The sequence below is a fragment of the Xiphias gladius genome, chromosome 1 (assembly GCF_016859285.1).
Source record: "Xiphias gladius isolate SHS-SW01 ecotype Sanya breed wild chromosome 1, ASM1685928v1, whole genome shotgun sequence".
Taxonomy (NCBI): domain Eukaryota; kingdom Metazoa; phylum Chordata; class Actinopteri; order Istiophoriformes; family Xiphiidae; genus Xiphias; species Xiphias gladius.
The window spans coordinates 17,105,351-17,117,469 of NC_053400.1; the positions used below are offsets into that span (position 1 = coordinate 17,105,351).

Sequence of the window (12,119 nt, forward strand, 5' to 3'; positions counted from 1 at the left end):
ACACAAGGTCATCGACCAAGAGCCAGTAAACAGCTGAAGAGAGGCTGAGGCCACCATCCACATCCAATGCCAGAGTGCATCCTTCCACACTTACCAGCTGAAGTTAAATTTAACATTTTTTAATTCCTTTTTAATACCACATAGAATGCAATTTAATATCTGTTTTGTTTTTTAATACCATACCATCCAAAGTATTAGGTTATGACTGAAACCAGTTACGGACTGTAGGGCTTACAACTACTTACTATTGCTTAAATTACTAATACATCCTATTTTTTGCTCAAACAGACCTTCTAATGCCATTTTTGAGGAAACTAATTTCGATGATTTTTAGGACTTTTTCAAGACTAGTAGATACACTGGCATGAAAAAGTTTGGGCCCTGCTGATCAAAATTTCTGTTGAGTAGTTCAGTGAGTAGAAGATGAACTGATCTCCAATAGGCATAAAGCTGAAAGTGAAACATTCTTTTCAACATTTTAAGCAAGATTAGTGTATAATTGGTATTATTAGTGTGTATCATTTTTGTTTTGTACAATTTTACAGTGAAAAAAAGAAAGTAGCACCATACACAAGGCAGGGCATCCCAAAAGATTTGAGCTCTCGGGTAACTTTTACCAAGTTCTCAGACCTTAACCAGCTTGTTGGGGCTATGGTTTGTTCACAATCATCGTTAGGAAAGGTCAGGTGATGAAAATTTCAAAGCTTTTTAAATACTCTGACTCCTCAAACCTTGTCCCAAAAATCAGCAACCATTGGCTCCTCTAAGCAGCTGCCTAGTATTCATTAAAATAATTGATGCCAACAAAGCAGGAGAAGGCTATAGGAAGATAGCAAAGTGTTTTCAGGTAGCAATTTCCTCAGTTTGTAATGTAATTAAGAAAAGGCTTTTAACGGGAACGGTGGAGGTCATGTTGAGGTCTGGAAGACCATGAAAACTTTCAGAGAGAACTGCGCGTAGGATCCACCCCCACGGGGTTGGATCGATCATCGTTTGGGCTTGTGTTGCAGCCAGTGGCACAGGGAACATTTTACTGTTGGAAGGAAGAAGGATTCTATTAAATACCAGCAAATTCTGAGAGCAAACATCCCACCGTCTGTAAAAAAGCTGAAGATGGAAAGAAGATGGCTTCAACAACAGGATAATGATCCTAAACACACCTCAAATCCACAATGGACTACCTCAAGAAGAGCAAGCTGAAGGTTTTGTCACGTCCCTCACACTCCCCTAACCTAAACATCATCAAGCATCTGTGGATAGACCTTAAAAGAGCAGTGCATGCGACACGGCCCAAGAATCACAGAACTAGAAGCCTTTTGCAAGAAAGAATGGGTGAAAATCCCCCAAACAAGAACTGAAAGACTCTTGGCTGCTACAAAAAGCCTTTACACGCTGTGAAACTTACCAGACAGGATGTTACTAAGTACTGACCATTCAAAGTGCTCAAACTTTTGTTTTGGGCCCTTATTCTTTTTTTGTTATTTTGAACTGTAAAAGAATGAAATAACACAGGAATCTTGCTTAAAATACTCATGAAACTATTCACAGTACATTTTTCACAGAAATTTTGACCACGGGTGCCCAAACTTTTTCATGCAACTGCATCCGGATGGCTATTTCACAGTGTTTTACAATGACACACCATGTCAAAGCAATAATCGGTTCTTAATGGATCATTTCACTTTATTTGAAAGGAATTAAACTTCTCATTAATCAATATGATTCCCCTTTCAAATAACCTTTCAAACAACAATGAATATGTACAGAATGTACTGTATGTATACTCACAGTGAGAGTAACTAAGCCACTGGTTCTCCTGCCCTGGGTCTTTTTATATATGCATCCTATATGCACCTGAAATGGACCAGAATATTCCTGAGGTGTCCTGCCAACTAAAATCACGGTTGGATGAAAGGGTTCTGCCACCAGCTACACTAACCTCTTTGATGGAGTTGTAGTATGCTGCTAACATAGGGGAAATAAATGAGGATCCCTAACAGCAATTTTAAATCCAAAGTACTAGATGTTGTTGTTTTAATGTTGGCATAGTATGTTCTGGTAACACTGCAAGTTTTGGTTAGAAGTGTTCATTACAAAGTAAATATAGGAGTAGGCTGTACATCTTAAACAGGTTTGTACTGTATGAGCCCAACATTTAAATAACCTTTCTACTTGTATTTCTCTCAACTAATATCAAATTAATAGTCGAAGCAATAATATACAGTAACAGCAGCATCTTGAACTAGTTGATGTACACTATCACATCATACTTAGACCTGTGATTGCTGATATGACCCACACTCCTCTGAATATACAAAGAGACAGAGATGCAACCCTTGCTCTGTCTTGACACAAAAACAGCAGGTGAGGCATGTTACACAGTGCGATGCTTAATCCAATGCCCCAGTATCTGAATATCTGAATGTGTATCTGAATGCAGTAAAATGTCCTTCAGACATGCTCCTTGGGCCCTTCTTTCAGCCTCCTTTTCATCTCTTGCGCATGCTGCTTGCTGCGCTCCCGCTTATCCAGTCTCTGTTAAATGGTAAGGAAACAAAACATAGATGACAAAAAAAAAAAAACATACCAAGGTCAGTATTCAGAGCGGTTCTTGTGTCTTATTCACAAAGTGGAAAGGAGGAAAAAAAAAAAACCCAGACAGACCTCTTTCTTCAGGCACTGACGCATAGCACGGTCCACATCATTGCACGTTCCAAAGAACTTCAGGACATTGTGCTGAGGGTAACAGGAAACAAGATTTACATTGTTTTACTTTCTGTGCATGTGAAGCTTACAGCAATATAAGAATTTAGAGAATGATGTACCTCTGCGTGGCATTGCTTTAGACGAGTTATTAGTTCATTGCACTCATCCGTGTGCAGGTGAGGCGACAGATCAGGGTGCATTCTGAGTTAAGGGTTTACTGAACCACTGCAGCAATACTGAAAAGCCACAAACAAGAAGAGCACTGATTCAGGAGTACTGAGTTGACAAACATTAGAATATTATTATAATAGATGTGATTTGGTGACAATACATCTTGAAATGCATCATATGCAGCTAGGTTTGCCTTTAAAAAAAGTTTTGCCTTCTGCTGTACTGCACATTTACATTACATAAGATTACGCTAAACATCAAATCTACATACTGAGGCTGCAACTTGTGGTTCTTTTCATTATTAATTTGTTTATTTAGTCCATTAATTAATCATCTTGTTAATAAAATGCCTAAAAGTAATTTAAAAATGCTCATCAATATTTCCCAGAACCATTCAAATCTTAAATTTCGTTTTGCCTGGCTAACAGTACCAAAGCCAAAGATAGTCAATTTTCAGCTTTGTAAAATGGAGAAAAAAACAGGATATCATTACATAAACCTGGAACTGGACCCAGTTTTGCTTGAAAAATGCCTTAAACAATTAATTGATTTTAACAAAACTGTTTTTGATTAATGCTTTATTAAACCACGAACGAATCACTCCACGAATTGTTTCAGCACTACTCTACTGCATATACAAGTATGTCAACTCAGCATTGTTGGACTTATGCCAAGGACATTTCTCCTAAAGGATACTAATGCCTCCCCATCCCTCTCCTTCCTGAGCTGTCATTGTGATGATGGAGTTTATTCTTCCAGTGGACACTTACCTGCAGACACAGAGAGACAGAGAGAGAGAGAGAGAGAGAGAGAGAGAGAGGGAGTGTACAACACTGGGACAAATGTAACACCGTGGCTTTGTAAACTACCTGCATCCACACTGAATCCTCTAGATTCATGTTAACAGTACAGCATTGATGAGAAGACTCTGGATCAGGGTTACGTGGTCGCTTGAATAGACTATGAGGTGTTTGACATTTGGCACTGTGCTGAGTTTTGATATAGTATTGTAACAGAATAACTAGGTTTATACATACTGTACATCCAATCGTTTATTACAAGTTATTTGATATCACCGTGATACCCTTACCAGTAGAGAGGCGGTGTCACCTGAGAAGTTTTCCTGAACACCTCGGTCAAATGTCACGTTAAACAGCCGCTGGGCCTCAGCTAACGTTAACAGCATGTAAACCCAAGCAACCACGGAAGAGCCACTGAGGACTTCCGTCTTCTTTCCCGTTGAATAACGACGCGGGTTACTGTAATGCCTCTACAGTTTCGACTAAATCTTCTATAGCTTTACTAACATCAATATAACCTACACAAAAAAAAACAAGGACCAGTAGGACATGCTGCCTGTTACAACTGTCCAAGCTTTCGTAACTGCGTGACAGCGCATTGAGTGACGACAACCATCAACGAATCGGCGTCCGTTTTTTTCCTCGGCCCACCAATGATTTGCGTTGTTCTTACAAGAGGCGGGACATATGATGGCGGAAATTTACAGGAGATACAAGAGGCTTCCCCGTACGGTGCGTCCGTTTTTGCTTTTTTGATGCAATTAACGTTTTGCCACCGGCGCAACCGCTCTGTTTTTTTCTTTTCTTAGCTAGATCCGAATGTGGTGTTTTCAAATGCAGCAACCGTTAAATTACTCAACCTTTAGGTTTACTGAGATGCACATGACAATATGAACACACGGTTAACGGTAGCTAAATGTTATCTCTTTGGCCTGTGAACAGTCAAAGCAACAGTATTTTTCAACTTTACTTTAACTCAACTTTGGTACAGAATGCTAACACCCATGGCCCCTTGACCCAGTGGTGATCAAGTATTCAGATCCTTAAGTATAAGCAGAATAGCACATTGTAAAAATTACGGGTAAATGCAACATTTGCATGCTGTTCGAGATGAAGCCAGTTACCTACTTTACAAATTGTTGGGCGGTTTAAAATTTAATTGAAAGTATTTTAAAAGCCAATCATATGTTAAATAATCTACGTAAAATCTTTATCTGCAAAGTTCGTAGTAGCTATAGCTGTCAGATAAATGTAGTATGTAAAATGTATAGTATTTAAAAATCAGCAGACAGTAATAGAAATTGAAATACTCCATAATTGTGTGTAGCAGGGTAATTTTACGTTGGGATCGTTCCCTTCAGTCACACCATGAGTTCATGCTACTCTCAGTAAGATTGTTTGTGCAAGTTCTCCTGGATGAGCTAAGTGAGAACAAACTGAGGGGGAAAACACACAAAACATCCGACAATGAGACATATCGCAGTGCAGATTATGAACATGCTGTAGAGGAGATGGACGGGAGAAGTGGTGTCCACTGTCCACATGGTGATTGCTAAATGGCTGGACATTGCAACAGTCCAACCTTGTTGCAACCAGCAATAGTTTTGTGAATAAATCATTACGCTAAAAACATTTCTAAGATCAGATTTTTAAACACATCCATAAGCATTTAGCTAAAGTGTAAAGATGTATTTTAAAAATAAATTGATTGTGTACTTATTTAAATTTAATAAACTGTCAATTATTGAACTATACCTAGTCTCATGTTCATATGGATCTGTGGCCCCTGACTGTTATACTGCTATGTGACCTGTTATAACGGTTCAATCAGGGTTCAAACAGGGTTTTAAGTTCAATCAAAGAATGATTTTCCATATTCAGAATTTTGCATTATAGATGTTAAGAGATGAAATTATGAAGTTTTTAAGAGAGAAGAACCAAAGATGAAATAAATGCTTGAAAAATACACATAATTTTGTGTAGCAGAGCTTCTTTTGACCTTTTTCTTACTCTACTAATCATCTATGTGTTGTACTGTATATTCCTTATATACTCCTCTATTTATGAGGAGTATATAACACAGCTTTTTAATCTTACTTTTAAATTGTTTCTTTATTGCCTTGTGTATTTTTATTAAATCTTACTAAAATGTTTGATCTTCTCCTATGTTTTAAATGTATTTTAAATAGTTTTCTTTTTTCAATTTTTGAAACTTTTTTTAAAAATGTGATAAAATCAGAGTAATATAATTTTTATAAAATGTTCTAATGAAGAGAGCAGTCCCCGCAGGGGCGGCATTGGACGTCTGTGCTAGCGGGTACTGGTAGTAGCAGCAGTAGACTACTACCACTCCAACTCAAGGGGGGGCGCTAGAGAGAGCGCGTAAGACTGTCTGTTTATATCTGATTGGTCGGTTCGTTTGCTCTTTTGTCGGCGGCTTCTTTGGATTTTCTCAACTGTACCGCGCCCGTTGGACGGAGCCGAGAGTTGGATTAAACTCGAACGCTATCATCAAGGGCAGGAGCTAGATTTCGACTACTGCCTGGAGAAGAATGGATGACTCTACTCGGCGCTTACTGCAGCGACTCATAAGACGGATACCGACTCAGATGTTAAAAACAACGCTGGACAAATGGGGCCGTTTGACGGTGGCGCAGCGGCAATCCGTGGATTTTACGCAGTCAAAATGGGCGTTGACGGAGAAACTGCTCGCCATCTGCGAAGTATGTGCCGGTGTTGTTGTGTTAAATATGAAGTGTGCAAAAAAGCTTGGCAACCCGTTTAGTCAGCTGATAGCATGTTCTTGCAGAAGTGGGTCGTTAAATTCGACGCTGAACACATCCTCGCCACGTTTAATGTGACGCCATTTGAAATTTACCGTCACTTCTCAATGCTTTTCAACAGGAATCAGCGTCACTTGATTTTAACTAGCGTTTGTGTGGATTTCCTTTCCTTTGACCGCACTTCTTTGTCTTTGTCTCCACAGGAAAATGAGTGGACAGCTAAACACATCACAGAACTCGAGATGATATGTCAGTCAAGTGAAATGATTTTTGTCCTTTTGACTTGAGTAACGATCACACCGTGCCAGCAACCCAGCAACGCTTTAACGCTCTGGTTTCTTTGTCTCTCAGATGTCACTGAGAATCCAAACCAGGGGATGTGGTATGCCCTCCAGCTCATGGACCCTGAAGGTATGTTAAAACAAGAACACGCATCTTGTACAATGGAGGGCTGGGAGCCCCTGCAGCTTTTTATTCTAACCTAACACTGCAGCTGCTGGTGGATCTGGGTTTTCTTTCTGGTTGAAAATGTGCTCATTTTAATCAGTCAAATAACCTCCTGGTGTCTGGGTCATTATGTGTTTTACAGTTATGTAGCAAGGTCAATATTTTTTGCACATTGTATGGTGGTGTTACGCATCTACTCCTTATATGTTTTTCCGGGGAAAAAAACAATATTATGCTTAATTTGAGTTTACTATTCAAACCCATGTTGTTGTTCTTATGGCTGCACCATTACATTGAATTCTGATCTGAACTCTGATTGGTCTGGCCTAAATTATATCATACATTGTGACTGTCTTAACAGTGCTTAGCATGTGGAGCAGGTGGAGTTTAGCAGGTTAAGTAAAGATATCCACATGTTGGTTGTTAATCGAAGTACTAACTACCAAATGCATTCCCATTTCTGCAGCGTTTAGATAAAATAGATTAAACTTTTAATGTATGTTTAACATTTTCTGTTTTCCAGATGATGCTCACTCTGTAGAGCTGACACAGTTCAAGGAGCAATTTAAATCTCACCTCAGAGAGCTCGTAAACCATGTAAGCCAGATATTCCGCCTCAACTTAGTGACAAAATCCTACTATTTATACAGTTGCATCCTTGAAAGATATTTTATGGGCTTCTCTGTGTTAACATCCTATATTTAAATTTTTTGTTTGGGCATTGCATTCAAGGTGTCTCTCAAAATAAAGAAGCACACAGATGAAGCTATATGGATTCGGATTGCATGGGGAGACAGCTTCTCTCGGCCCAACCACCTGAAACCAACATATGTTGTTCACCATCTTCAAACCCCTTATGTCTTTGTGACCAGCCTGACATCAAAGCATAAGCCCCTGTTATCCCAGGTGAGGAATGAGTATATTTTAACTGATTTTAAAAGAGATTCACTAACCTTGGCATGCAGCAGTGAGGGTCACCAGGGGTCTTTCTCTGTGATATCATGTCCTGTCACATGGTTGTCTTGCACAATATTAACAAAATGGCTCCTTGAAAGTTCAGGAAGTTGACTTGACTGACATGATTCTCTAAATAATTCTAATATTCAGAACAATGATGTTCCACTACTTTGATTTACTAATAAATAGTTCTAATGTAAGATTAGGCCAGTCTAGTGGATAAGGTGTCTTATTGAGCATTTCACCCTTTTTAAGTAAGTTTAAGTATTTCGTGAAAAGTGTTACACCATATCGACATTTTTGCCACCATCCCCCACATATCCTCTCAAAATTGATTAAAACCAGACATTTTAGACTAGGTTCTCCAAACAAAAAGAAGGCATGGAAGTAATAGTAATATAGTAAGTAATATAAATATTAACCCTTTTAAATTTAACGTCACGTAATTGACCCTTATATTTAATACTGACATTGTTTGTACAGTTGCCAAGGTAGCTGTTTTTTCTGTCTTTCTATTTCCCTCTAACAGAGTGATGTGCTTTGCAGGCCTTGGTTCTGTCCACCAGATATCACGGTATTAAGGATGCTAACCTCAGTGGACGGAAACTCACTGCCATCAGGGACCTGCTGATGAGGCAATATCAACAGGTAAGCCTGTTGTAATTACAACAGAATAAGAGTGTATCCTCACATTTCCAAGTTACCTTAATCTCTAACGAGATGCCCTGTTTTTTCCGCTTATATTAATCATTACTGTTAAGTATTGGAGCATTGTTTGTCACTGAACTCTCGGTGGGTTTCGAGAATAGAAGTTTTTACAAAGAAAGTGGTTTGGGGCTCATTATCTGGGCACTTTAATGCTATCTGGCTTGAATGAAGACTTTAAATTGTCCTGCTTTTTTATAATATGATGTATGTTATTAAAGGTGTTTTTTGTTGCAAGCTCCTTCTTGGAATGACTGTTATTGGATGCAAGCTCTCTTAGAGGCTACATCGTTGCACTTGATTATGTTATACAGCTCACCTATGCTTGGTTGTTACACTGTTGCCAGTTTAGAAGCTGAGGGAAGGCAGCTGCACAAAACATCCGTGCAATGCATGAATAACCAATTTAGGTGGAGGGCTGTCCTACTTCTGATTTTTGATTTTGCCTGTGAGGATTCAGCACCCATCTATATAAACTGGGTTTGAACACGTTGATTCATTACTCCACTCTGTCACTGAACTGTGCCATCATGTACTGGAGAGTTTATGATTTAAGTAAAGCTATGTTGTATAATAGTGTAAGGAAAAGGTATTGACCTTGATGACCACCTGGACCACCCGTTGAAGAAAAATGTAAATAGCCTTGTTCGCTCTTTTTGCACTTCAGATACAGTTCAAACCTTACCTTTTTGGAGAAGAGTGGAAGCTTGATTTTTTTTTATTTATTTATTTATTTATTTATTTACCCCCCCCCCTCATTTATTAATGATAACACAGAGCTTTTACAACACTAACAATGAATTTTGAAAAGCATTGCATTGATATTCCTATTTAGATATTTGTCATTACGGGGAAATTCTGTCGGAAGTATTACAGATAATCTGTTGTAAATGTCAGTTATGTTGCAGAACGATTTCCTGGTTCAAGTTTGACCTTTGTACTTATTGGCATATGCAATGTTTGGATATGGTGAGAATTGTCATTATAGTACCATCACTTGGTAAGACCTAATAAAATTAAGAATATTTGAGAAGTCATAGTTTGTGTCAAGGGAGCCAATGTACAAAGAGCAACTCTTTGCTAAGTCTTAACCTATTATAGACCTTGACAAAGCTTTTCTTATGAAAAGCTCGACTGTGGAAGCCAGTTGTTTATATTTAGAAGAAGATCAAGCTGATGTATATTGTGAATTTTGATTTTGAATGAATTCTGACTTTTCTTGTTTCTTTCTTTTATAGGTGTTTCCCACTAAATATCCCAGCCCTCTTGCAGAAAAGAATGAACCTGTCTCAAGTATGTTTATCAAATCATTCGACCTGGCCAAATCTACTTCAGTGTTTTATGTATGACACAGATCAAATATTGTTTGTTTGGCTTAATGTATTTGGTCTTGATATGTATTTCTGGTAAAATTCAGCATTGTCATTTTATTTATTTTTTTTTATTTTTGCTTTATTTGGATTTATAGACCCACACATAGAAAGAGAACAAGCTGGGCATGTAGCAAACAGGCTTCAGATGGCCTGCGAGGCCTTTGGTGATGGGATGTTGCCTCAACTACAGTCCGCAGTTTACAAGGTACCCTAAGGCATGCTTGTATTTAAAATACTCAGTGTGTTGTGTAAAGGTAGAATTGTAGTTAAATATCAGAATCGAACAAACAAAGGTCACAGCTCGCAGTCTTACTATATTTGTGCAAACATGAAAACGCTCAGCATCACTCTGTGCTGTGATCATCTGAATTATGTTTTGTTTTTATCTTTCTTCAGCTGGAGACAAAATTCAGAGACCACGCCAACAAGACCATGACAGAGCGGGAGGAGCCTTTCAGATGTGTTGTTAAATTTGCAAGCACCAACCTCCTGGAGTCACTCAGGCATTGTGCATCCTCAGGTACAAGGAATTTGTTAGTCACAGCCATTAAAGAACCCATTTGTGTCTTAGGAAGGAAATGACATTTACATGGTCACAAAGTAATACAGCAAACAATTTTGATAGTTTCACATTACTTGTAATTGCATATTTGACCACGAGAGGGAGCACACACTCTAGAGGCAATGTCTAAACTGTAATGCTCTTAAGTTATTCTTTATGAGTAAGTCATGGGCAGTGTATTCTAGGCATTATTTTCTGAGAGAGTTTTTTTTTTTTAGACCCCTTTGTCCCTGAACCTGCCTTCCTACTTTACAACTATCCTTGGAGAGCTTTTTATACATTCACCAGTGGAGGTGGAAACCAATAGCAACAGGTAGAAAGTGAGATTTCCTGTCAGAGACGAGAAGTACATGCATCCTAATTCCCATCAATTTCTCCAAATGTTCTTCTTGGCATCTTTCTCTCTTTTTTTTCTCACGTCATAGTTCCTCCCATCCAGGAAAGATACAAGAAACAAATATTTTGTGTGTGATGTCCTTTTTCTTCTGTGAACAAAAACCTTCTTAGAAAAGAAAGCTTTTGGAAATCCATGCCCTTTCTACTATGGATTTCTGCCTGTTGTTAGCGTTGTCCAGACAAATAGCTGTAATTAACTATCATGTCAACAAGTCCTATGGGGTTTTTTTTTAAGTCAGCTCAAGTAATTTAATGTATTTTTATATTTTACAGGAATTGCCTCCACCCCTGTCACCCCTCTGCTCTCCTCTATTCCTCTAAAAGGAAGGAACTATTTTGTCATCACAGACAATGGCCCTGGTCCCTCCTCACAAATAAACCCACCGAAGAACTGATGGGCCACAGACCCTCGATTTAAAGGACTCACAGTGTAGCCTGTTCTTATGTCTACTATGTACAGTCAACCCATGGTTTACTTTTACTATTCTGTTGTTGATCATCTTGTTAACATGGCTCTGTAATTGTCATGGCTCCCTGGATTTCAGAATCAATTAATGTTCTGTTATGTCTTTATGCGCTTGCAGTTGCAACTCTCAGTATTTGTCAATAAATGATTTTATGTCATTTTATTATCTTTTGTTGCTGTTCAAGTGGCAGAATGTTACTGCTGCCAAATGGTATGTATGTCCAAATTGAATATAAAGCAGGATGATTAATATTCTTGAAGTTTTTAACTTATGTCCTCTTGAAGTCATTTCACCACACACACTAGCTATCATTCCATCTTTTTTCAGTATTTTTCATCACCTATCAGCTAGTGAAAGGTTTGCTGGAAGTGATCTTAAGTGCACAAGCTCCTCACAAGTTGGCATTTACAGCTCTTGTTTTAAAGGGCCTGTTTGTGTGAAAGCCATTTAAAGGATAGATTCACATTTTTTTCAAGCCTGACTTAAAATAATACTCACATGCCCATACATACATTGAAAGAGATATTGTGTTCTTCTGTCCATACTGGCAGATTCAAAGAGATTCCTTGTGATCACAAATTGGAGATGGTATATAAAATGAACTCCAAAGCCGAAGATTATATGACACTTCAGCAGTCCGAGTTAGCCAAAACAAGTGGGTATCTTACAAAATTTCGGTCTGTGTAGTCCCAAAATCCCTTTCCTACCCAACCCACTTCACAGATTATCCCGTAGACCTACAATGCCACTCA

General features: G+C 38.5%; 2 protein-coding genes across 3 annotated transcripts; one reads left to right on the plus strand and one right to left on the minus strand.

The window, feature by feature from the left end:
- Positions 1-1,658: 1,658 nt before the first annotated feature.
- cmc2 (C-x(9)-C motif containing 2) lies at positions 1,659-4,291 on the minus strand. Of its 2 annotated transcripts, XM_040132789.1 has the most exons (5): positions 3,968-4,291; positions 3,574-3,647; positions 2,826-2,896; positions 2,665-2,736; positions 1,659-2,535 (listed from the first exon to the last, which is right to left on the minus strand). In XM_040132789.1, exons 2-5 carry the CDS (start codon positions 3,608-3,610, stop codon positions 2,452-2,454), a joined length of 264 nt encoding a protein of 87 aa, XP_039988723.1. In that variant the 5' UTR covers positions 3,611-3,647; positions 3,968-4,291; the 3' UTR covers positions 1,659-2,451. The 2 variants fall into 2 exon arrangements, with proteins under 2 accessions (XP_039988723.1, XP_039988817.1); XM_040132883.1 differs by lacking the exon at positions 3,574-3,647 and having other exon boundaries at positions 2,826-2,942; positions 3,968-4,290.
- Positions 4,292-6,083: 1,792 nt separating this feature from the next.
- On the plus strand, positions 6,084-11,522 carry cenpn (centromere protein N). The gene is made up of 10 exons (XM_040130959.1): positions 6,084-6,400; positions 6,664-6,709; positions 6,812-6,871; positions 7,431-7,504; positions 7,640-7,813; positions 8,411-8,512; positions 9,808-9,862; positions 10,038-10,147; positions 10,339-10,462; positions 11,174-11,522. The coding sequence occupies exons 1-10, from the start codon at positions 6,230-6,232 to the stop codon at positions 11,293-11,295; spliced, it is 1,038 nt and encodes a 345-aa protein (XP_039986893.1). The 5' UTR covers positions 6,084-6,229; the 3' UTR covers positions 11,296-11,522.
- The last annotated feature ends 597 nt before the right edge of the window (positions 11,523-12,119 follow it).

Coding starts and splice junctions, on each gene's coding strand:
- cenpn (XM_040130959.1), top strand. CDS start 6,230: ATGGATGACTCTACTCGGCGCTTACTGCAGCGACTCATAAGACGGATA. Junction 6,710..6,811: donor CACAGAACTCGAGATGATAT/GTCAGTCAAGTG, acceptor TTTGTCTCTCAG/ATGTCACTGAGAATCCAAAC. Junction 9,863..10,037: donor AAAGAATGAACCTGTCTCAA/GTATGTTTATCA, acceptor TTGGATTTATAG/ACCCACACATAGAAAGAGAA.
- cmc2 (XM_040132789.1), bottom strand. CDS start 3,610: ATGACAGCTCAGGAAGGAGAGGGATGGGGAGGCATTA. Junction 2,737..2,825: donor TAAAGCAATGCCACGCAGAG/GTACATCATTCT, acceptor TGTTACCCTCAG/CACAATGTCCTGAAGTTCTT. Junction 2,536..2,664: donor GTCAGTGCCTGAAGAAAGAG/GTCTGTCTGGGT, acceptor ACCATTTAACAG/AGACTGGATAAGCGGGAGCG.